Source organism: Rattus rattus, chromosome 6 (genome assembly GCF_011064425.1).
Source record: "Rattus rattus isolate New Zealand chromosome 6, Rrattus_CSIRO_v1, whole genome shotgun sequence".
NCBI classification, from domain to species: domain Eukaryota; kingdom Metazoa; phylum Chordata; class Mammalia; order Rodentia; family Muridae; genus Rattus; species Rattus rattus.
In genome coordinates, this window is record NC_046159.1 from 105,144,960 (window position 1) to 105,170,222 (window position 25,263).

Below are 25,263 nucleotides of genomic sequence, written 5' to 3' on the forward strand. Positions count from 1 at the left end.
AGTTTCATTCAACCACAGTACTCCTGAATGAACAACTCAGTTCAACCTTGAATTATTTGGATAATTAAATCGTCTATTTCTTTTTTAATGTGTATTTGCATTGGATTCACAATGGCCACAACTAGCTCTCCTGGGAGACAAGGTAGTTTATTGCCACAAATGCCTTAAATAAGTGAGCCCAAAATTTGTGAGAAGTCAATCATATGAAAGATAAAACCAGAGAATATGACCAGGACCTGCCCTGTGGAAGAAATGGTGGGGTGATTCTGAGAGAAGGAAAGCTTTCTTCCTACAGGGAGCTGAACTTTGTGAAGATTCTTACGTGTTGCCATAGAATAAAAATGTGTAAAATTAACAGTTGGATGAGAAGTCTTCTGTCTTGTAATGCTGTTTTCCTCTGGGTTCATTTTGTCAAAGTCAGAAAGGGGCTAAGAAAATAAAGAACTGTAATTGCACAATACGAAGTGTCTATGGGGAGGTGGATGCTTGGTCTGAAACCTCTGCTAGAATGAACAAGGGGGCCAAGAGGAAGACACTGCACTTCAGTAAGAGTGGGCAGGAGTCTAAGATGAGAAACAGCTTGCTGACTGACAGGAGGCAAGCACCATGGAAATAGATCGCGCTGATTTTCTTGCATATCGTTGCTGAGGCAAAAAAAAAAAAAAAACCATCAGAAAGCATCCTATCCGAGGGTATCATCATCTCAATGGCAATGTCACTCTTGGTGAAAAAGCACTCATGTTCTGGAACAGAACCGGAAAGACCTATCTGCAGTGTGGTGGGATGCTCGACTCAGCGGACACCCGGAGGTGCTGCTGTGCTGGCTGTTGCCTCATCTTACCACGCTGAGCGAGCAGAGGAGACCCGTCAGGCTGGCCCCAGGGAACCCAGGGCTCACTCCAGGGACATTTATAGAGAGGCTGTCTTCCTTCGTTTTAGAAGAAAAATTGCTCAAGTCTGTCCCAGTTTCAGAAAGAGATTAGTATGCAGGTCAGACCCACTTCCAGAAATCCCAGATCCCTGCTAACAAGGCAGAGAGACCGGCTTCACACTGGCCCTGAGGCTGGAGCAGTGCAGTTGTTAGTGGGTTTATGTACATTTCCCCCATAAAATATCCCTTTGCTCACACGTATTTCTGTCAAATCTCAAAAACAGTGAGCATCAGAAAGCATTGGCAAAATCGCCTACGGGAGTCTCGAGGATTCCAAATGGTCTGTTTAGTCTCTTCAGCATCTTTTCCTGCCAATCCCTGAAGATACAAAGATACTGACTCAAAAACCAAGCTGCAGCAAGGATTTAGAACTGGATCCTAGTGAACTCATCTATCCCTGGAGAAAGCATGAAAAATGATAAAAATCTATAGTAGGTACTGTCTGCAAAATGTCCACGTAACTGTCACTGAAATATCCATGACTTGCTTTCAGGGAGGCAGCGGCCTAAGGAAATGGTGGCCGTCTCACAGCCCCTGAACACACACTGCATGTCTGCTCACAGCCCACATGAACTACGATACAGACTGGACTCTTCTGTCCTTAGCTGATGTACGTGAGAGGCTCTCGTATGCCGTCATCCTGCTCAGGTGAATAAAATCACATGCACCCCGATCACCTTCCCCCAAGCCAGCCCTCCCTTCCAGAGTAGCCTGTGTTGAACTAAGTGTAACCCTTGGAGTGTACCAGGAGACAGCGTCCACGGCGGGCTCAGAGACCCGCCTGAAATCCACCACACACCCGAGACACCTTGCGCGTGCTGTTTGCAGTCACAAAGCTTTATTTTCATCTAACTGCTAAGTCCCCAAAGGTTAAAGTTCAAAAGCTCAAAGAGAAACAGAAGAGCATAAACGGCTACGGCTGTGCCAATCCCGGTCCTTCTCACTGGCTGAAGTTGATTTTACTGACGGCAAACAGGACGGCAGTGGGCTGGGGGAAATCAAAGGGCCTTGTGCTACTGTGGTTCTCGGATGCCTTCCCAAGGGCCCATCTATGACTCTGCCATTCGATGGGCCGCTGGTGTAAACTGCCCAAGGGCTACCTAGTAGTGTTCACTCTTCTCAGGAACTGTTGTGGAATAAAACAGTGACCTGCTCATTGGAACAGTGCCTGCCAGTGGGGACTCAGTGACGACTTGTTAAGTGATAAACAATTTCATCCTGTTACTCTCCTGTCTCCAAAACACAAAACAACCTTGGTCAAACCCCGCTGGCTACTACTTTGCAATGTTAAATCAAACAGGAGGAGCAGAAGTGAAGTTGGACTTAGACATCCAAAGGTCACGTCTGGGCCATGACAACTACCTAGTTATCTACACAAACTCTACCACCAGCCTTGGAGGAAGTGAGCCACTGGGAGGAGGGGAGACGCCCACAGGGGAACGCACTGCACACCACCCCGCACTCCGCTTGCTCCTGGTCGTACTTTATTATTTGTTTTGTCTCACTTTCCCTTGATCATCCACTTTCTTAATGGCTGCCTGGATGGCCTCCTGGTTGCCCAGGAACTGGTGAGGCTTAATGGCACGCAGGTTCTCATCCAACTCCAGCAGAATCGGAACTCCAGTGGGCAGAGTGATGTTGATGATATCCTCGTCTGAGATACCTGTTGCGCAGGAGAGAAGAAACAGGGCGTCAGGCAGACTTGGCAGGCCGTTCTGTTTAACTGTCGAGCTGCACGCTGACCTTGTCCCACATTAACTGTGAGCCCAAAACCATGCCCAAAACCATGCGGGGATCACCTATAGCCCCAGAGCACCGAGAAATGGAAGAGAAGAGAGAGTTTAGACAGAGTGCTAGGTCTTGGAATTGTATGTTCCTTCTGAGGCAACTTATCCCTGGCTGTTTCTTAACCAAACTGAAGAAAACAGAAACTCTTCTGAATGCTAGTCTTAAAACGAGGGCTTTTCATTAAGCACTGAATCTAACTCACGTGACTAGAATGTGGTGGGTTTTCTAATACTTAGTGGGTTTGGAAGGAAGCACAGCCCAGGGGAATCAGGTAAAGACTTTATGGGATGCCTACAAACAGGGCCTCTTTCTCCTACTGCCCTTAACATCCCCAGAAGGGAGGGGTGTGTGTGTGTGTGTGTGTGTGTGTGTGTGTGTGTGTGTAGGGGGAGGTGGTATAGGTCACAGTTAATATAATTATAGACAATCCACTTTTGAGTACAGGAGTAGGGATGGCAATAGTAGCTATGGCTGTTAATTTTTATTTTTACAACTACTTTTAACTCAAACATCTAAAATCCTGGCAACACTCTACAGGACAGTACTTTTCTAAGCCCTTTCTATGTTATGTGTAAATAACTCATGTATTCGCCGTTACCACCCTATGGGGAGATAAGCTATTCACTTTCTCCAAGTAATGAGGTGTGGTACAAAGAATTTATGATTGCACACAGAGTATGGCAAGGCCTGGATTCAAATACGGGTACCTGCACCTACCAAAGTATGAGTTCAAAACACAGGGAGAAAGAGTCAGAGACCAGTAAGAGGTCACACCACACCTTTCCAGACCTGTAGACTCTAACCACTGGGCTCTCTTCCACACTAACGGCGGGGAGCTAGGTGCAGTTCTGAGCAGGGGGTAAGGGTTTGTCTTCACTTGGTAATGGCAGAATAAACAGTTACCAGTTATAACTGTGCCTTGTATTCTAATTGATGGTGCAGCTCTTTATTCTAATTTCACGTCTAGGCCCAGAAGAGCTACCTAATGCCACCTCTGCACAAGCGTCCCACATATGTGCAGCTATGGAACAGTGGGGAGAGTCCTAACTTTAGAAAGCTGCTCTCCTTCCCAGAGCTTCAACATGCTATGCCATGGGTTTGAGGGAAGGGGCCTTCCTGAGCCTCCAACATATCTCAGTTACACGTTCATAATCAGAAATTCATGTCCACTCATTCATATTCTCATTCTCTCTCTCTCTCTCTCTCTCTCTCTCTCTCTCTCTCTCTCTCTCTCTCTCTCCTCCCTCCCTCCCTCCTCCTCTCTGACCTCACATTAGGAAAGGGCTGTGGGTAGAAGACATAGCTTAGGTGACAATGACACAGAAGGAATGCAGGAGTGTTCCCATCTGTGTGTCCTCTTCTAGACAGAATGTAGCTGGCCCACTGCTGAGCCCTACAGAGCCCCTGCCTCACACAGCAATGTCACCAAGATTACCACCCCAGCCCGAAGCTGGCAAGAGCAAACAAGGACACAAACAAGCTGATCCCTGAGGTCACTGACTTGAACTGTCGAGGAGTTCCAAGTTAAGTGAGAGACACTGCATCAAAAATAAGGTGTTGGACAAAAGAGGAAGGCACCTCAGGATGACCTCTAGCTTTTACACACACACACACACTTAAAAAAATGTCAATTTTTTCCTAGGTCAATGTATAGACCCAACACAATCCCTAACAAAATTTCAGCTCTTTTTATAAAAAGATACAACCTCAAAATTCACAGGGAAACCCAAAGAACTCTTAGGAAAGTAGCTCCCCAAACAGAGAAGTCCTCTGAAGCTCCAGGACTCAGGAGAGCGCAGTCCTTGCAGATGTTACCTGGCTCTCACAGTAAGGCCTGACAGCGATCACCAGGAGGGAAGCGAGAGCAAAATTAGCCTTCACATTTGCAATCAATTACTTCCCAACACGTGTACGAGGCGAGTACGTGCAACAGGACACGCACACACAGAGACAAAGGGAAGAACAAGATCCTCCTGACCGTGAATTAGACAACACAAAAGCATAGCAACAGAAGAGAAGGAAAATGAAGCCTGTGTATAAAATTGTCAGGTTCAAGGGGCACCATCGAGAAGATGAAAAGACACCCAGAGAGGAGCAGAATTTTGTTTATTTTTACAAAATCATAGGAACATGTATTAAGACTACATAAAGAACTCCTGTGCCTCAAAATTAAGACTTTGTCTGGGGAGCTGGCACCGTGGTGAAGAGCACTTACTGCTCTCCCAAGTCCAGTTCACCTGCAGCTCATAACCACCTGAGCTCCAGCCTGAGGGGGTCCAGCACCGAGGGCCCTCCCTCAGTTCCAGTGTGGTCTGGGACTGTAGCCCAGGGACAGTGCTCGCCTAGGATGCACAGGAAGTCCATTCTCAACTCTACCAAGAAGATAACTTTTAGAGATAAGATCTTCATGAGGAGGATAGAAGACGACATAGAAAGATGAGTGACAGTGACAGAAAGATGAAGTAACAGGCAATAAGATCTGAGCAGACGGTTCTCCAAGGACAATCCATCGGAAAGCACTGGAGGGGACGGCCAGCAGCAGCCTTGGTCTTTCCAGAGATGCAGTTCCAATCCACAAGGAGATACCCGTTTGTGTCAGTGAGACGACCACAGTAAAATATCAGATTATCAACAAGCATTATCAAGGATGTGGAGAAATTATAACCATAATACTGTGTGAAATTGGGAGGTCGGAAGGCTCTAGCTTCTTTGGAAAATAGCCTGAAAATACCTCAGGCGTGTGCCTAAGAGAAACATAACCTATGTCCATGTCAAAAGTTACATGTAATCTCCACAGCAGAGTTACTGCTGCCAAAATACACAAACAACTGAAGTGTCTACCAACCAACAGACAGATGATGTGACTGGGCAGTGTGCTGGGATATCAGTTTGAACAGGAATGAGGTACTGATACAAGCTATAATATGGAGAACACTGTAGTGAGTTTTTAAAAGTGCTGGGGCGTAGAGCTTTCAGTGGTGCTTGCATAAAACCCATAAGGCCTTGGGTTCAGTTCCCAACAATAAGTAAATGTTTTTCTAAAAAGCCAGTCACAAAAGACTACTTTTTGTATGAATCCATCAACAGAAAGTGTTCAGAGTAGATAAGCCCGTAATGGCTCAACGTGGATTAACAGCTGCCCGGGGCTGAGAGAATGAAATGTTGCCAGTGGAGGAGCGGTTTGGAAGAACTTAAAAGAATCTTTCTATGTTTGATTCAAGTTAAGCATACTTTACATATTTTACCACTATTATCTCTTATAATAAAAACACTCAAAATCCTTTCTTCCAGTTGTCTGAGCAATCCTGAACCTAAGTGAGCTGCTGTCCTCCTACCATGCGACAACACGACAGAACTTCTTTCTCTGCTACAACTGTAACTTACTATCCCTTGATCACCGTTGTCCCTAGTTCTTCCTTCTAAACACGGTGTGGATGGATTGATGACTGTGGACATCAGTCATAGCCACTGGACCCTCACATATGGATTCAATCCGTCACCAATGGAAAGTGTTGGGAAACAGAGGCATCTGCATCAATCTAAGCCTTGCTCCTTGTCACTCCCTAAGTACTAGAGAGGAGCCCCGATTCACACAGTCCCAGGCATTACACACAACCTGAGGAATATGAGAACATACATAGGTTCATACAGACTTCACGCCATTTCACAGAAGGGACTTGAACATCCATCTACAGATTTTGGTAACTGCAGGGACGTCTGCAACTATCCTCTGGTTTACTTAAAGACAGCTAACTATACACTAAACGCCATTCTAGGGGCAGCCTGCCTGTGGATTTCAGCTCAGTACAGTGGTTACAAAATACCAGGCAGACCCAAAAGTTCAAGTCTCAAGGCTATCAGGGCTGTAAACACCAACTGTTCTTACACACAGTACTTAAACCCTGGCCACCTGCCTGTCCACTGCTGCTTCTAACACTGAAGAGAAAGAGAATGCTTGTGCTTTTGCTCAGCTCTGGTGAAGGGCTGGGTACTAACTGGACATCGGTCCCGATGCTCTCACAGGAGAAGGGGAAGAGCAAGTCTGTCTGAGCTTAAAACAGCTAAGCCCAGCGAGCAGATGGGCCAGGTCTAGAGGTCACCTGTGCGATCTTAGAAACAACTTCTAGGTTTGCATCAGGTAGCTGGAGCACACCATATGGGACTCGATGGTTTGACTTGTATGCAACGGGATCCAGCAGGCCAAGCAAGTCCTTGCCCAAGGCTTGCTTTTATTTAGTGACTCATCCTTGTGTGAGTCCACTAAACAAAGGCCTCCAGACTATAGCATGCCACTAACAAAAAGAGAGCTTTAAAAAAAAAAAAAAAAAGGAAATGTTTCCAATGAAGTTAACATTCTATTTTAATAATGCCTCAAGCTATTCCCAGAGTAAACTAATTACTTACAAATTCTTAAAATACTTAGACTGGTTACTAATCAGTCAATGAGACCTAAGCAGCTGACATTTTAAAATAGCAAATTAAGAAAACCACAGGGAAGTCATTACTTGTTACAAACATTTGGCTTATACTAAATGCTTCATCCTAGGAGAAGGCCTTAGCTTTAGTCAGAACTCTGCAAAGTCAGAACAATGCAGTTCCACTGCCTAAAACCGAACTGGACCAGCACAGAAGATGCCATGCACTGTTCTCTTGAATCACCCACTGGGACATCAAACACAAGCTGACAAGTGTGGACAGGTATCACACTCCTGTCTGATAACTAGCTCCGCTTTTGATTTTCTTTTCTTTTTCCTTTTGAAATCACAAGCTCTTGTGTAGCCCAGGCTGACCTTAACCTCACTCTGTAGCTGAGGATGACTCAGAATTTCTGATTCTCCTCTTTCCATCCCCAAGGGCTAGGAAGACAAGCCTGCACTGCCACACCCGGTTTTCTGCAGAGCTGGGGACCAAATGGCTGGGCTTCCTGCACTCTAGCAGGGCACCACCCCCAGTCTCTAGCAGGGCACCACCCTAGTCTTTAGCTCACATTTAACAGAGGTCAGGAACCTTTTGTTGGAAATGGCACCAGGTTCTTACTCTGTCTACCTTCTTTCCATCGTGGTTCATCAGAAGCCGTCTCTTCGTTATACCCCTGGTGTCTTCAGCATTTAACTACGTGGTACAGGCCTGCCTTTAACTAGAGATTTCCTACCTCAGCCTTTGGAGGGCCTAGACTGCCACAGGCAAGCACCAGAATACCTAGACCATCTTAAATTTTTGAATCTCTATGTAAGAGCTTCTCGGAACTCCCTACAACTACTGGAAATGAGGGAAGCATTTCAAATAAGAAATAATGAAAGTTTAGGAGAAAACCAAGTGAGTAAAATCCATACCCAAAATGGGAAACGTAAATAACCTATTTCCTATGTGCAGGAGTAACTTCAGAAAGTCAATTTGCAAGCAACCCCTTTAAGTCACTGTAACAGACCAGAACACAGGACACTGCCTCAACCACAATGCTCCTCCACTCACTGCCTTCTGGGAGAAGCACTTGAACAAGTCCTGGCTCAGAAGCCAGGATTTTGAGTTCTTTGACAATGAAAACTCTGCTCTGTGACTCCTGCTCTTCGAGCAGTGCCTCGCCACCATTACAAGAATGTAATCGGTGTCTGTGCATCTGTGAGCAGCGCTTTGCGGGGCTGCCTGCTAGGAGGCAGAGAATATGGGGATGTATGGGTGCTGAATACATAAGGTATGTCACAACTGGATTTACCAAGAATACTTTCTACATGTGATTGCAGGTTATAAGGAATAAAGGTTATAGATCCTACAGCATAAACCTTTTGCATGAGAGCACTCCAAAGAAAGTCTTGTGAGATGTGCATTTTTGATGACATTTCTGAAGGATTAGAAGGGATGGGTAAGATCCACAGTAGGCAGGACCTGGTGTGCCTCACTCACTCGTGGGTGCTCTAACCCCTGAACCAAAAGCAGGACTTGAATCACTGGTCCCTGGGCATACAGTTACACAGAATGAATTCTAACTTTCTTGGCATTCAAGTCTAGTCTTTATTGTTGGAGCCTTGATTAGAGACTTTTCTCATTATGAAGTGAGCAAGAAAAGGGGTGCGTGGGGCCTGAGGTTGGGGGGCATTTAAACAGTTCTTAGCCTGGAACAAAAAGTTGTTTATACCTAGTGCTAATCGAGTGAACAGCACAAATTAAATGTGTTCTGTGTGTTCTCTGGCTTTTCTTTAAACTGCCTACATATCTTTTAACAGCAGGAAATGGGAAAAGCAGCATTCAGGGACATAGAAGGATTTGCTATGGGACAAAAAGGAAAGCTCCTATTTTGGGATTAAAAACAAAAACAAAAAAGTAAAAACAAAACCCAGCTGCACTCAACCCAGGGACAGTTAGCTGTGAGAGCCCACCCACCCCTCTTTGTCCCCACCAGACTTCGGGACAAGAACTTCGTATTCTTCTATTATCGGTAAGGGCTGAGGGACGAGACTGTACTTTACAGGTTACCGTACAAGTAAATGTAATTTCAGGCCTTTAAAATGTTAGTTTTGCATACATACAATTAAAAGATAGCCTGGGGAACCAAAGAAGACAGACAGGGTATTAAATACCATAACCCGATGGCAGAGTAACTGCTGATTTAAGACAAAGCCAGAGAAATGTATTTACCTTCCAAGTTTAGCTAACTTTTAATTGACCATAATTTAACCAAATTTATTCACTTAAATAATGTATAATTTAAATAATGTATTCAAATAATTATAATTTACTTAGTTGAATTACAGTTAAGATCTTATGCTATTTAAAAATAAAGGCTACTTTAGATTTTGTAGGTTTACATAAAAGCTCAACTCTACCACTAAGCAACTTTAGTCTCCCAGAAAAGAAGGCTTGCACTCTATGGCTCTGAAAATATCACACTAAATGCCAAAGGTGACAAACGCCTCAGCCACCATCAGCAGCCAGCTCCCTCTAGCTGACCTTTCTTCCCATTTCTCTCACTTCACATCACCTTGTCTCTGACTTGCACATTTCTCCAAGGACAGAGTCCAAGTCTTACACAAACGTCTTGCTGTCACTCTTGCTTACCCCAGTCTTGCAGCTGCCTAATCCTGTGCTTAAACCCAGACTAAACAATCTACTTCCTCTGGCAAGGTGCAGACCACATCCAGCACTCAGTGAGGTACTCGGCTTTTCCTTCAGTGTGGACCGGCAGGAAACAAACAGGAAGTGACTGTGCCAACCACAAGAAAAAGAAACACAACGCCTGTCTGGAATTGTGAGGAACAGGTTGCTTTTAGCTTTCCTGTTGGCATTGAAAGTTCTCTTGCAGCTTTGTGAGGAACATATCTGAGTCCGTCAGGGCTGAGATCTGTTTTAACCTGGACTTACTGACAAAGGGTAGGTAATTATCTATGGTTCCAAAGCCCAGTGAAGTAGTCCCAGGAGGAATTTTCTTACTATATAATATCCCATGCCTTGTTTGTCTTCTCAGAGTATGAAGCATTCTCAGATTTAAAGTAAAGCCATCTTAAGATTACATACAATTTACAGGTCAAGATACCATACAGATAAGTTACTTGGCAGGTTACAGGTCAGGCTCATCAGACAGGGAGGCTGACACCGATGTTACCACAAGGCTCATGGTGGCCCTTGGGTAAGAAATATTAGCTAACTTCCAACCAATAACATTGTCTTCAACTGTATGGCTCACACACACTGACTCTAAGAGGTTCATAGCTTACTTCTAGACTAGATGATGTTAGAAGCGGGCGTGCGTGCGTGCATGTGTGCACATGGGGGAAGAGCAGGTGAAAGCATACAGCGGTAAAGAAGAGGTCATGGGTCTGGGATTGAAAGGTCATTAGAGGGTTTCACAATCTGTGTAAGTAACACTGGCAAGACTAACAAAATACACGGTTGGGCTAGGTGTCGCTCAGTGGCAGGACACTTGTCTGGAAGGTGTGGGGTTCTTGGGTCAATCCCCAGCACCATAAAAACACAATTATAAACAAACTCTTCCACGTCTTAAGTGTAACATCTCATGAAGAGGACACTACAGGGTGCTCCTGCGCTGCCGATGGCTGAGACACTGAAGAGGGTCGGCACCACGCAGCTCCAGAAAACTGAAAAAGCCTTAACAAAGCCCACGCAAGGTTTCAAGGCACAGGGAGGTATGTTCATCTCACTCTAATGTGTGTGGAAGGAGCAAATGGAAGCACGGGGCTACAGAATATGGTGGCCAGTTAGGTGTCATGGGTCTAGGATTGAATCACACTCCGATGATCACTTCTGTGGAACTCAAACTAAGGTCCCAATTGAGGGCACTTTACTGACGGACTCCTGAGTGCAGGTCTCTTTGGAGGCACCGTCACACACTAACACTCAAACATCTACCATCCAGCTCCGTTAAGGTCTGCTTACAAAGGCACAAGCACCTGCAGTGCTGATACACAGGAGCCTGGCACCCCCTGCCCCAGTCACCTTGCACCCATGCAGCCTGCCTTTGCTACTCAGCCCTGCTTCTTCCCCGTAGCTTGGTTCCTTTCCACACACCACATGCATGGGCTGAGGCAGTACACCGCTTTCTCGGCCAAGCTTTCCTCATGTAACATGATGTAACACAGTACTGGGGTATGAAAAGCTGGCTTGTTGTAATGAAAGCAGCTCATTAAGCTTACCGATCAGTGATTGATCCCACAAAAATAAAGAAATAGGATATGGAGACGGTAAACTACTGAATAAAACCCAATATTGAACTACTGCTTTCCAGAGAGCTAAAAGCCACATTCGCGTTTCTACATGAAACAAGATATCAAAGACTGAAGGAGCTGAAGGGGTTTGTAACCCCATAGGAAAAACAATTATCAACCAACCAGATATCCCAGAGCTCTCAAGGACTAAGCACCAACCAATGAGTACACATGGAGGGACCCATGGCTCCAGCCGCATTTGTAGCAGAGGATGGCATTGTCCGGCATCAACAGAAGCCCTCGGTCCTGTGAAGGCTCGCTTCCCCAATGTAGGGGAATGCCAGGGAGTGGAGGTTGGAGTGGGTGGGTGGGAGTGGGAGCATCTTCACAGAAGCAGGAGGAGGGGGGAGAGATATGGGAGAGAGGGGAAAGAGGAGAACATCTGAAATGTAAATACATAAATTATCCAAGAAAAATAAATTTTTTAAAAAAAGGTATCTATGTAAAATGTCTACAACTATGCTTGGCAGGAAGCATGAGCTCCACAAACAAAGTCTCTTTGTTCAGGCGTGCCAGGGGTGCCATTCACAGACCGTGGTGCTACAATGGCAGTAGTAATTAAAGACTCATTTCCTCATATTAAATTACCATTTAAAAACTGGTTTACCTGCTAGGGGATGCTCTTGACTCTGCGGCTTACACTATAATGTTCTGGCTAAAGAATAAACAAGGAAAGAGCTATTTTTCGGGAAAAAAATTAAAATGAAAAAAAAAAATCCTGCTTGCAATCCTGCTTAGAAGTTGAGTAAATTGGATTTGGGGCAGAGCTGACAATTCTGACTAAAGATTGTGGTCATCATGGCTAAGCCATCCGAGGCCTTCTTGGGTTTTCTACACTACACTGGGTCCTGGTTCTAAGCACAGCCAGGATCTGACTGCTGTAACACCGCAGTACCAAATACACGAGAAGAAAATAGAGCATCCTAAAATCAACACTCCCACAGCCGGAGTACACAGATGCTGTCCCTGCAGACCAGAGGGTGGGTGAATGTTTGAGCACACTAAAGATAATTACTTACTAACTGGAGTCACCACCATTCCCATCTCTGAGTTTTTAAACAGTTAAGAAAGTAGTTTTATAATTGGTAACATGCTTTCTGTCTGCCAAGCCATTTAAGGACAACACCGGGAAAGTTCCTCAGGTTCTTAAAAGTCCCTATTTTATAGGGGAAATTTTTATATAAATATTTATTCCTAGAGAAAGCATGAGTTGGAATCAGATGCATCTATAACAAACACTTTTACCTTTTTTTTTTAAATCAATGTAAGTTTGGCAACTTTTGTGTTTACAGGAAGTATGCATTTCAAAGACTGTCAATTCTAATGAGGTCTGGTTAGTTGTTAAATCTAAGGAAAGCATCCATGCAGTAGGGTGACTTTGTAACTTACTGGCTGATCTGTGGTAACTCGAAGTAAAAGGTGATAGTAATTATATCAAGATAATTAGAATACAGCAGAAATGGATCTTGTGGGGCAAACAAGTACAGAATGTAAACTGGTAATGTGGTAATTTTCATAATAAGCACACATACTATAAACTCTGATTCCTATGGGGGAACTGAGGTGCCCCCATCTCCCAAGTAGAGGAGTCATTCAACTCTTTGGAGAAAGGGTAGCTTCTAAAGTCAATGATATATTTTATCAAATGGCACATAAACCTTGTAAGCTTAAGCTTCTGAAGATACTACACACCACAGGCCTAGGTTGGTGTTCCTATGTTGGTGACTGAATTATGTCTATTACACATTTTAAAACACTGAAATCTCATCAAATTAACAGAGATCATATAGAAGAAACACTGTCTCTCCTTCAGGACACCATTTCTTCAGATCCTGGGAACACAGCCATGCTTAACTCTTCCTTGTGTGTTCAAAATCAAGGCTGCAGTGAAACCCTTCACTGCTACGCCTGAGTCATTATGCATTTGACTCGGAATTAATTTTGTTACTGTTGTACATTCAGAAACCTTTCAGTGTTCCCCAACTTTCCAGAGCCTTACCTTGTTATACAGGGTCCTATGTCATGACTCAATTGCATATGGGTTTCTAACCCACACTGGATTTTAATTTCAATGTGTAGGTGAAAACGAGTGGAGACAAGTGTTTTGAGTGAAACAAACCAGCCTATGAAATAAACCCAGCCTATCTCACACACCTGAAATAACTTCTTCACGCTAGGATGCGGTCCTCAAAGGGGAGGCCTGGTAATGTCAAACAGTGGTTCCAACAGGGGCTACTCCAGGCCAAAAAGGAAAAAAAAAAGAAACCTCAAAGGATGGGCAAGAGTCAAGCCTAAAGTTCCCTTTATATTTTCCTATGGTCAGATTTCAATGAGCATATCCACTATGCTGCTGCCTGTGTCGGACTGATGTCTACAAGCATTTTCTTGCTTCTATGCATCCCACTAACAATTTCACTCTCCCTTCACCAAGCCTCCCACTCCTATGCTCTAGCTCCTTTTACCTGACTCTCTCCCTGCAGACGTCTTCTACCCTCTGTCTTTCTCATGATCCCATACTTCCCATGTAAGTCTTCTCTTCTCGAATCACAAAATAAAACCATTTTACAAAGTTATCTGTAGGTAATGACTGAAGTTATAAGATTACTTCAATTTTGTTAGCCTCTGAAAGATCACTGACTCCTATATGGCTGACTCTTAGAAAGGCATCCCGAAGTGCTGGAAGCAGTCTGTGGCCTAAGCTTGCTCCTTGCTGAGGAAGCTCTGGAAGCCCTTCTCTGTCTGTTTGTGCCTTTCTGATTTTATGTTCATTATCTATGCATACCTGTGTTACTATCACTTCTATATACTTGCCTAAGTCATTCTTCATTAGAATAACATAACCTTTTTATTTTTAATTTCACTGAATTTTATAGCATTAATAAATTATAATTCACATATAAGCTCTCCATTTAAAGTGTATATTTCAATAGCTTTTCATACATGCAGAGTTGTGCAACCATCATTATAATCAATTTTAGAACAGTTTTGTCACCCAACAAGCAACTCAGTATCAAGTCACTCTCACTAGCCACCCTCACAGACCCCAGGCATCCCCAGTCCTGTTAATATGCACGTATTCTATGCTCTAGATTTACACCCATCCTGGATGCTTTTTTAAAGATCCATTTTTACTTATGTGTATATATGTGTGGATGCATAAGTATATGACACACATGTGTGGGTGCCCTCAGAAGCCAAAAGAGGTATCGGATCCCTTAGAATTGGAATTACGGGCTACATGGGTGCTGGGAGAAGAACTTGGGTCCTCTAAACTGCAAGTCGTCTCTCCAGCCTCTGCTCTGGACATGTTATAAAGAACCCTTTGTGCCCACTGTGCTTTCCCACAATGGAATGACCTCAGCACTCATCCACTACTGCACATACAGTGCTTCATTCCTTTCCACTGCCAAAAAATATACTACTTTTTGGACAGAAAGCATTTGATTTGCCTGTTCCTTAGTTGGACATTTGAGTTGCTCTATTTTTTGGCTGTTAGGAACCCACTGTTATTAAAGTTTGTAAACAAGTCTTAGTGTGGAGATTTTCACTTCTCTTAGGTGTTGATTGACCTGTGTCCTTGGAGAGAGAGAGAGAGAGAGAGAGAGAGAGAGAGAGAGAGAGAGAGAGAGAGAGAGAGAATGAATGAGAATGAATATGATTGAGATTGAAGCTTCAACTTCCAAACCTCAGACTGCTCAGAGTGTTGGCCTTAGTTGAAAATCAGGTCTTTAAAAGAAACAATCGAGTTAAAATGAGGTCAGTAGGGCAGACTCCATCTCAGTAGTATGGATGGATGACTCTAAAACACGAAGAAATCTGGACAAGGACCCCAAACCCCACAGGTTCCATGGGAAGAGGACAGGAATGATGGTCTACAAACCCAGCGAACCCTGAAGGCTGGCAGCAATCCAGCACCTAGAGCTGCAATGCTGGACATAAGGACTGCCCTGCCTACCCCTTCAAACTTACGACTCTAGACTCATAAAGGGAACTTCTGTTGTAAGGCGCCCTGCCCTGGCACTTCACAGCCACACCAGGACACTAACGCAAGTGTGATGTGGGCGTGGGCAGCTGGGTATTGAGTGGAGTGCACTCGGTCCCTTTAGGAAGCTGCACATTATACTGTTTGATTGGATAATTTTTAAAAATAAATTATTAATACATTAAAAATTCCCGCAGACTCCGGGGCCGGCGGATCCCTGCCCTCAGCAGCTCTCTGCTCCCAGGCCCCCTGGTCGGGCGGGCACTCCTGAGGCAGCAGAGCGGAGGAGACCACCAACGCTGCCCACCCCTGCCCACATCCCTGGCCCAGGAGGAAACTGTTAACGGCCTCTGGGTACCCGTAGAGGAGGGCCCAGGAGCAGCAGGTCCACACGGCGTCTGAGACATCGGACCTGAAGGGGTCGACCGGATAGCCCGTTCTCTGCACCCAAATCCCGTGGGTGGGAGAGCTAAACCTTCAGAGAGGCGGACACGCCTGGGAAACCAGAAGAGACTGCACGCTGCACACAGTACTGAGCCCAGAGGAAAACAACAAAAGGTATCTGGAACCCTGGTGCACAGAACCTCCCGGAAGGGGCGGCGCAGATCTGCCTGGTTGCTGCCGCAGCGGAGAGCCCGTGGGAAGCACCCCGCAAGCAAACTTGAGCCTCGGGTCCGCAGGTAAGACCAACTTTTCTGCTACAAACGACTTGCCTGGTAAACTCAGGTCTCACAGAGGCGGAGTTCCTCTGGGACCGGACACTTCCGGTGTTTGGCCAGACTCCGGGGCCGGCGGATCCCTGCCCTCAGCAGCTCTCTGCTCCCAGGCCCCCTGGTCGGGCGGGCACTCCTGAGGCAGCAGAGCGGAGGAGACCACCAACGCTGCCCACCCCTGCCCACATCCCTGGCCCAGGAGGAAACTGTTAACGGCCTCTGGGTACCCGTAGAGGAGGGCCCAGGAGCAGCAGGTCCACCGCGTCTGAGACACCGCACCTGAAGGGACCGACCGGATAAACAGTTCTCTGCACCCAAATCCCGTGGGTGGGAGAGCTAAACCTTCAGAGAGGCGGACACGCCTGGGAAACCAGAAGAGACTGCACGCTGCACACAGTACTGAGCCCAGAGGAAAACAACAAAAGGTATCTGGAACCCTGGTGCACGGAACCTCCCGGAAGGGGCGGCACAGATCTGCCTGGTTGCTGCCGCAGCGGAGAGCCCGTGGGAAGCACCCCGCAAGCAAACTTGAGCCTCGGGTCCGCAGGTAAGACCAACTTTTCTGCTACAAACGACTTGCCAGGTAAACTCAGGTCTCACAGAGGCGGAGTTCCTCTGGGACCGGACACTTCCGGTGTTTGGCCAGACTCGGGGCGGCGGATCCCTGCCTCAGCAGCTCTCTGCTCCCAGGCCCCCTGGTCGGGCGGGCACTCCTGAGGCAGCAGAGCGGAGGAGACCACCAACGCTGCCCACCCCTGCCCACATCCCTGGCCCAGGAGGAAACTGTTAACGGCCTCTGGGTACCCGTAGAGGAGGGCCCAGGAGCAGCAGGTCCACCGCGTCTGAGACACCGCACCTGAAGGGACCGACCGGATAAACAGTTCTCTGCACCCAAATCCCGTGGGTGGGAGAGCTAAACCTTCAGAGAGGCGGACACGCCTGGGAAACCAGAAGAGACTGCACGCTGCACACAGTACTGAGCCCAGAGGAAAACAACAAAAGATATCTGGAACCCTGGTGCACGGAACCTCCCGGAAGGGACGGCGCAGATCTTCCTGGTTGCTGCCGCAGCGGAGAGCCAGTGGGCAGCACCCCGCAATCGAACTTGAGCCTCGGGTCCACAGGTAAGACCAACTTTTCTGCTGCAAGTGACTTGCCTGGTGAACTCAAGACACAGGTCCACAGGAACAGCTGAAGACCTGTAGAGAGGAAAAACTACACGCCCGAAAGCAGAACACTCTGTCCCGATAACTGGCAGAAAGAAAACAGGAAAACAGGTCTACAGCACTCCTGACACACAGGCTTATAGGACAGTTTAGCCACTGTCAGAAATAGCAGAACAAAGTAACACTAGAGATAATCTGATGGCGAGAGGCAAGCGCAGGAACCCAAGCAACAGAAACCAAGACTACCTGGCACCATCGGAGCCCAATTCTCCCATCAAAACAAACATGGAATATCCAAACACACCAGAAAAGCAAGATCTAGATTCAAAATCATATTTGACCATGATGCTGGAGGACTTCAAGAAAGACGTGAAGAACTCCCTTAGAGAACAAGTAGAAGCCTACAGAGAGGAATCGCAAAAATGCATGAAAGAATTCCAGGAAAACATAAATAAACAAGTAGAAGCCCACAGAGAGGAGACACAAAAATCCCTGAAAGAATTCCAGGAAAACATAAATAAACAAGTAGAAGCCCATAGGGAGGAGACACAAAAATCCCTGAAAGAATTCCAGGAAAACACAATCAAACAGTTGAAGGAATTAAAAGTGGAAATAGAAGCAATCAAGAAAGAACACATGGAAACAACCCTGGATATAGAAAACCAAAAGAAGAGACAAGGAGCTGTAGATACAAGCTTCACCAACAGAATACAAGAGATGGAAGAGAGAATCTCAGGAGCAGAAGATTCCATAGAAATCATTGACTCAACTGTCAAAGATAATGTAAAGCGGAAAAAGCTACTGGTCCAAAACATACAGGAAATCCAGGACTCAATGAGAAGATCAAACCTAAGGATAATAGGTATAGAAGAGAGTGAAGACTCCCAACTCAAAGGACCAGTAAATATCTTCAACAAAATCATAGAAGAAAACTTCCCTACCCTAAAAAAAGAGATACCAATAGGCATACAAGAAGCCTACAGAACTCCAAATAGATTGGACCAGAAAAGAAACACCTCCCGTCACATAATAGTCAAAACACCAAACGCACAAAATAAAGAAAGAATATTAAAAGCAGTAAGGGAAAAAGGCCAAGTAACATATAAAGGCAGACCTATCAGAATCACACCAGACTTTTTGTCAGAAACTATGAAGGCCAGAAGATCCTGGACTGATGTCATACAGACCCTAAGAGAACACAAATGCCAGCCCAGGTTACTGTATCCTGCAAAACTCTCAATCAACATAGATGGAGAAACCAAGATATTCCATGACAAAACCAAATTTACACAATATCTTTCTACAAATCCAGCACTACAAAGGATAATAAATGGTAAAGCCCAACATAAGGAGGCAAGCTATACCCTAGAAGAAGCAAGAAACTAATCGTCTTGGCAACAAAACAAAGAGAAGAAAAGCACACAAACATAACCTCACATCCAAATATGAATACAACCGGAAGCAATAATCACTATTCCTTAATATCTCTCAACATCAATGGCCTCAACTCTCCAATAAAAAGACATAGATTAACAAACTGGATACGCAACGAGGACCCTGCATTCTGCTGCCTACAGGAAACACACCTCAGAGACAAAGACAGACACTACCTCAGAGTGAAAGGCTGGAAAACAACTTTCCAGGCAAATGGTCAGAAGAAGCAAGCTGGAGTAGCCATTCTAATATCAGATAAAATCAATTTTCAACTAAAAGTCATCGAAAAAGATAAGGAAGGCCACTTCATATTCATCAAAGGAAAAATCCACCAAGATGAACTCTCAATCCTAAATATCTATGCCCCAAATACAAGGGCACCTACATACGTAAAAGAAACCTTACTAAAGCTCAAAACACACATTGCACCTCACACAATAATAGTGGGAGATTTCAACACCCCACTCTCATCAATGGACAGATCATGGAAACAGAAATTAAACAGAGATGTAGACAGACTAAGAGAAGTCATGAGCCAAATGGACTTAACGGATATTTATAGAACATTCTATCCTAAAGTAAAAGGATATACCTTCTTCTCAGCTCCTCATGGCACTTTCTCCAAAATTGACCATATAATTGGTCAAAAAACGGGCCTCAACAGGTACAGAAAGATAGAAATAATCCCATGCGTGCTATCAGACCACCACGGCCTAAAAACTGGTCTTCAATAACAATAAGGGAAGAATGCCCACATATACGTGGAAATTGAACAATGCTCTACTCAATGATAACCTGGTCAAGGAAGAAATAAAGAAAGAAATTAAAAACTTTTTAGAATTTAATGAAAATGAAGGTACAACATACCCAAACTTATGGGACACAATGAAAGCTGTGCTAAGAGGAAAACTCATAGCGCTGAGTGCCTGCAGAAAGAAACAGGAAAGAGCATATGTCAGCAGCTTGACAGCACACCTAAAAGCTCTAGAACAAAAAGAAGCAAATACACCCAGGAGGAGTAGAAGGCAGGAAATAATCAAACTCAGAGCCGAAATCAACCAAGTAGGAATAAAAAGGACCATAGAAAGAATCAACAGAACCAAAAGTTGGTTCTTTGAGAAAATCAACAAGATAGATAAACCCTTAGCCAGACTAACGAGAGGACACAGAGAGTGTGTCCAAATTAACAAAATCAGAAATGAAAAGGGAGACATAACTACAGATTCAGAGGAAATTCAAAAAATCATCAGATCTTACTATAAAAGCCTATATTCAACAAAACTTGAAAATCTGCAGGAAATGGACAATTTCCTAGACAGATACCAGGTACGAAGTTAAATCAGGAACAGATAAACCAGTTAAACAACCCCATAACTCCTAAGGAAATAGAAGCAGTCATTAAAGGTCTCCCAACCAAAAAGAGCCCAGGTCCAGACGGGTTCAGTGCAGAATTCTATCAGACCTTCATAGAAGACCTCGTACCAATATTATCCAAACTATTCCACAAAATTGAAACAGATGGAGCACTACCGAATTCCTTCTATGAAGCCACAATTACTCTTATACCTAAACCACACAAAGACCCAACAAAGAAAGAGAACTTCAGACCAATTTCCCTTATGAATATCGACGCAAAAATACTCAATAAAATCCTGGCAAACCGAATCCAAGAGCACATCAAAACAATCATCCACCATGATCAAGTAGGCTTCATCCCAGGCATGCAGGGATGGTTTAATATACGGAAAACCATCAACGTGATCCATTATATAAACAAACTGAAAGAGCAAAACCACATGATCATTTCATTAGATGCTGAGAAAGCATTTGACAAAATTCAACACCCCTTCATGATAAAAGTCCTGGAAAGAATAGGAATTCAAGGCCCATACCTAAACATAGTAAAAGCCATATACAGCAAACCAGTTGCTAACATTAAACTAAATGGAGAGAAACTTGAAGCAATCCCACTAAAATCAGGGACTAGACAAGGCTGCCCACTCTCTCCCTACTTATTCAATATAGTTCTTGAAGTTCTAGCCAGAGCAATCAGACAACAAAAGGAGGTCAAGGGAACACAGATCGGAAAAGAAGAAGTCAAAATATCACTATTTGCAGATGATATGATAGTATATTTAAGTGATCCCAAAAGTTCCACCAGAGAACTACTAAAGCTGATAGACAACTTCAGCAAAGTGGCTGGGTATAAAATTAACTCAAATAAATCAGTAGCCTTCCTCTACAAAAAGAGAAACAGGCGAGAAAGAAATTAGGGAAATGACACCCTTCATAATAGACCCAAATAATATAAAGTACCTCGGTGTGACTTTAACCAAGCAAGGGAAAGATCTGTACAATAAGAACTTCAAGACTCTGAAGAAAGAAATTGAAGAAGATCTCAGAAGATGGAAAGATCTCCCATGCTCATGGATTGGCAGGATTAATATAGTAAAAATGGCCATTCTACCAAAAGCGATCTACAGATTCAATGCAATCCCCATCAAAATACCAATCCAATTCTTCAAAGAGTTAGACAGAACAATTTGCAAATTCATCTGGAATAACAAAAAACCCAGGATAGCTAAAACTATCCTCAACAATAAAAGGACTTCAGGGGGAATCACTATCCCAGAACTCAAGCAGTATTATAGAGCAATAGTGATAAAAAACTGCATGGTATTGGTATAGAGACAGACAGATAGACCAATGGAACAGAATTGAAGACCCAGAAATGAACCCACACACCTATGGGCACTTGATTTTTGACAAAGGAGCCAAAAGCATCCAATGGAAAAAAGATAGCATTTTCAGCAAATGGTGCTGGTTCAACTGGAGGTCAACATGTAGAAGAATGCAGATCGATCCATGCTTATCACCCTGTACAAAGCTTAAGTCCAAGTGGATAAAGGACCTCCACATCAAACCAGATACACTCAAACTAATAGAAGAAAAACTAGGGAAGCATTTGGAACACATGGGCACTGGAAAAAATTTCCTGAACAAAACACCAATGGCTTATGCTTTAAGATCAAGAATCGACAAATGGGATCTCATAAAACTGCAAAGCTTCTGTAAGGCAAAGGACACTGTGGTTAGGACAAAACGACAACCAACAGATTGGGAAAAGATCTTTACCAATCCTACAACAGATAGAGGGCTTATATCCAAAATATACAAAGAACTCAAGAAGTTAGACCGCAGGGAGACAAATAACCCTATTAAAAAATGGGGTTCAGAGCTAAACAAAGAATTCACAGCTGAGGAATACCCGAAACACCTAAAGAAATGTTCAACATCGTTAGTCATAAGGGAAATGCAAATCAAAACAACCCTGAGATTTCACCTCACACCAGTGAGAATGGCTAAGATCAAAAACTCAGGTGACAGCAAATGCTGGCGAGGATGTGGAGAAAGGGGAACACTCCTCCATTGTTGGTGGGGTTGCAGACTGCTACAACCATTCTGGAAATCAGTCTGGAGGTTCCTCAGAAAATTGGACATTGAACTGCCTGAGGATCCAGCTATTCCTCTCCTGGGCATATACCCAAAAGATGCCCCAACATATAAAAAAGACACGTGCTCCACTATGTTCATCGCAGCCTTATTTATAATAGCCAGAAGCTGGAAAGAACCCAGATGCCCTTCAACAGAGGAATGGATACAGAAAATGTGGTACATCTACACAATGGAATATTACTCAGCTATCAAAAACAATGACTTTATGAAATTCGTAGGCAAATGGTTGGAACTGGAAAATATCATCCTGAGTGAGCTAACCCAATCACAGAAAGACATACATGGTATGTACTCATTGATAAGTGGCTATTAGCCCAAATGCTCGAATTACCCTAGATGCCTAGAACAAATGAAACTCAAGACGGATGATCAAAAAGTGAATGCATATCGCTCCTGAGAGACACAGCCAGAATACAGCAAATACAGAGGCGTATGCCAGCAGGAAACCACTGAACTGAGAACAGGACCCCCTTTGAAGGAATCAGAGAAAGAACTGGAAGAGCTTGAAGGAGCTCGAGACCCCATATGTACAGCAATGCCAACCAAACAGAGCTTCCAGGGACTAAGCCACTACCTAAAGACTATACATGGACTGACCCTGGACTCTGACCTCGTAAGTAGCAATGAATATCCTAGTAAGAGCACCAGTGGAAGGGGAAGCCCTGGGTCCTGCTAAGACTGAACCCCAGTGAACTAGACTGTTGGGGAGAGGGAAGCAAGGGGAGGGTAAGGAAGGGGGGGGGGGGATGCACCTCTACCATGGTTTAACCGCCTTCAACAGATATTTTCCCTTCACCTCTATCATGGCAATTGCCTCTCTCACCACCAATGGTAAGAGCTTTATCCTAGCTTCCTTACCAAGATCATTCACCAATAGTAAATCATTAATGTGCTGTTGGGGGTGGGAGGTGGGGTGGGTAGGCATCTGGGGCTTCAGAAGCATCTTAAAGCGAGGGAACCTTTAGACAAGTGAGAAGTGAATGGTACTAGACAGCAGAGAGCCTCTTTGTTTGGTTTCAGGGCTCACCTCGCTAAGGGAAAAAGGAACCCCCTGAAGGAGAGTGGTGTTTTCCTTGTGGAAGGGGGCCTGGCCAAAACATGATATAAGTTCCATCTCTGTAAAAGGGGTGGCATAGAATACAAATTCTGTCAGAAACATTGAAATTTTACATTTCAATTTGTTCTTTTAACAGGACCCTCAATCTTTTAAACAATAAATGACTGTAGTCTGTTAAAGTTGCACTTACATATTATTTAACCACATTTTGATTTTTCTAAACGACTAAGAATAGAATCTTGTATGTGCTTGAATAAGTAAGGTATGCACAGACACAAAAGGATAACCACCATCTTACCCTGTAAGTTTAGTAATAGCTAATAAAGTTTGTAGATTCTAGGTCTCTGCATGATTAGTGGATGTCGGGTATCCAAGTGATCACCAAGTGATCAATAGGGTCTAGATAATGCCATAACAATTAGGGCAAGATAGCCATTAGTAAAATGTTCCTTCCCAGAGATCACATCACTCTGTGGTCAGCCTCCTAGCTCCGCTTAGCTCACAGAGCTTCAGCCCTTCCGGTTCTGTGGGAAAGCATGGTGCACAACAGTCAAAGGAACAGCTGTGGGGGTGAGGAACATCACCCTCAGTCACTAGTACCTCAGAACTCTGGGTGAGCCACAACATCAAGTGACTGAAATAAACGGAGGCTCCTGGTCTTCTCCAAGCCTTTAGCAGAGATATGGAAATAAGCCACTGGTAGTTTGATTTTTCTTCCCTCTAACATTCTCCCAAGCAGTGACTAAGCCTGGTCTGGAAAACTGGGACTAAAGAATTGCTCAGGAAATCCACGTCTGAAAACACAGCCACAGTTGTTTGACATGGGAAAAAAGCGGATGAAACTGAATTCTAGATAATTTATTTAAAAGGCTCAAATAAACTTGTGAAATTGCTTCCTTTCTTAACCTCTCCTCATTACAGCAGAAGGCACGTGACCCCTCAGATCAGAACTCTTTAAAGTGCAGAGCCCCCAAGCAGCAGTTAACACCGTAACTGCTCAGAAATGCAAGGTCCTAACTGTACCTCCCTGGCTCTGAAACTCCAAACCCCTGACTCTGTCACACTGAACTCCCTGCCCGAGTGATGCACAGTGGTGTCTGAAAACCTCTGCTTCAGCCACAATGAACACCAAGAACTAAGGAGCTTTGGTTTCTAGAACAATGGCTTCTTAAATATGAAGTGACAAGGGGTGTGAGGAAGGAAGTGCTGGAGGATGAAACACTACAGCTCAATTTCTAGAGTAAGACCCAACCACAACACTTAGCAAGCTCTGGAGCAGGACAGAAAACCAGTACCTTCTAGATGTTTCAGGAGGGCTCTACTGCTATTCCCATGAGCAGATATCAGAACGGTTTTGCCCTTCAAGATTTCCGGAGAAATCCTTTCCTTCCAGTAGGGAAGAAGTCTTTCCAGAACATCCTTCAAGCTTTCTGAACGTGGCAGTTGATCCAAGGGCACATCGCACACTTTGTACCTCCGGTCATTGTAGATCTCATGGAAGAAGGGATGAGACTCCTCAATAGGAGGTGGGGTCACGTTGTAGCTTCTCCTCCAGAGCCTTACCTGCTCTTCGCCATGATTCAGAGCCATTTTCTCCCTGTTGAGACCAATCAAGGCTCCATAGTGACGCTCATTCAGACGCCAAGAGCTCTCCACAGGAACCCACTCCTGCCCCAGCTCTTCCAGGATCAGCCAGGCTGTGTGAATGGACCTGTTAAGGATGGATGTGAAGACGAGATCAAACTCGAAGTTGAGAGCTTTGAGCTGCCTCCCACAGTTCCGAGCCTCCTCCAGTCCGTCACTGTTAAGTTTCTGGTCCACCCAACTACAGAATCGGTTCTCCTTATTCCATTGGCCCTCTCCGTGTCTTAGTATAATAAGTCTGTGCTTCGACATGCTGGTAGCTGGGCTGCCCTGGAGTTCTCAATGGGATGAGGTTCGAGAATAGCAGTATAGCTA

General features: G+C 44.6%; 1 protein-coding gene across 2 annotated transcripts; it reads right to left on the bottom strand.

Moving 5' to 3' along the window:
- Window positions 1-1,747: 1,747 nt before the first annotated feature.
- Window positions 1,748-25,263, bottom strand: Bpgm (bisphosphoglycerate mutase). Of its 2 annotated transcripts, none has more exons than XM_032906783.1 (2): window positions 24,600-25,263; window positions 1,748-2,594 (listed from the first exon to the last, which is right to left on the bottom strand). In XM_032906783.1, the coding sequence occupies exons 1-2, from the start codon at window positions 25,198-25,200 to the stop codon at window positions 2,419-2,421; spliced, it is 777 nt and encodes a 258-aa protein (XP_032762674.1). In that variant the 5' UTR covers window positions 25,201-25,263; the 3' UTR covers window positions 1,748-2,418. The 2 variants fall into 2 exon arrangements, with proteins under 2 accessions (XP_032762674.1, XP_032762675.1); XM_032906784.1 differs by having other exon boundaries at window positions 2,433-2,594; window positions 24,868-25,200.

Excerpts from the sequence above, each read along its gene's own strand:
- Bpgm (XM_032906783.1), bottom strand. The coding sequence starts at position 25,200 with ATGTCGAAGCACAGACTTATTATACTAAGACACGGAGAGGGCCAATGG. Across the intron at positions 2,595-24,599 it reads CCTCCTGAAACATCTAGAAG|GTATCTCAGACGAGGATATC; the intron begins GTACTGGTTTTC and ends CCTGCGCAACAG.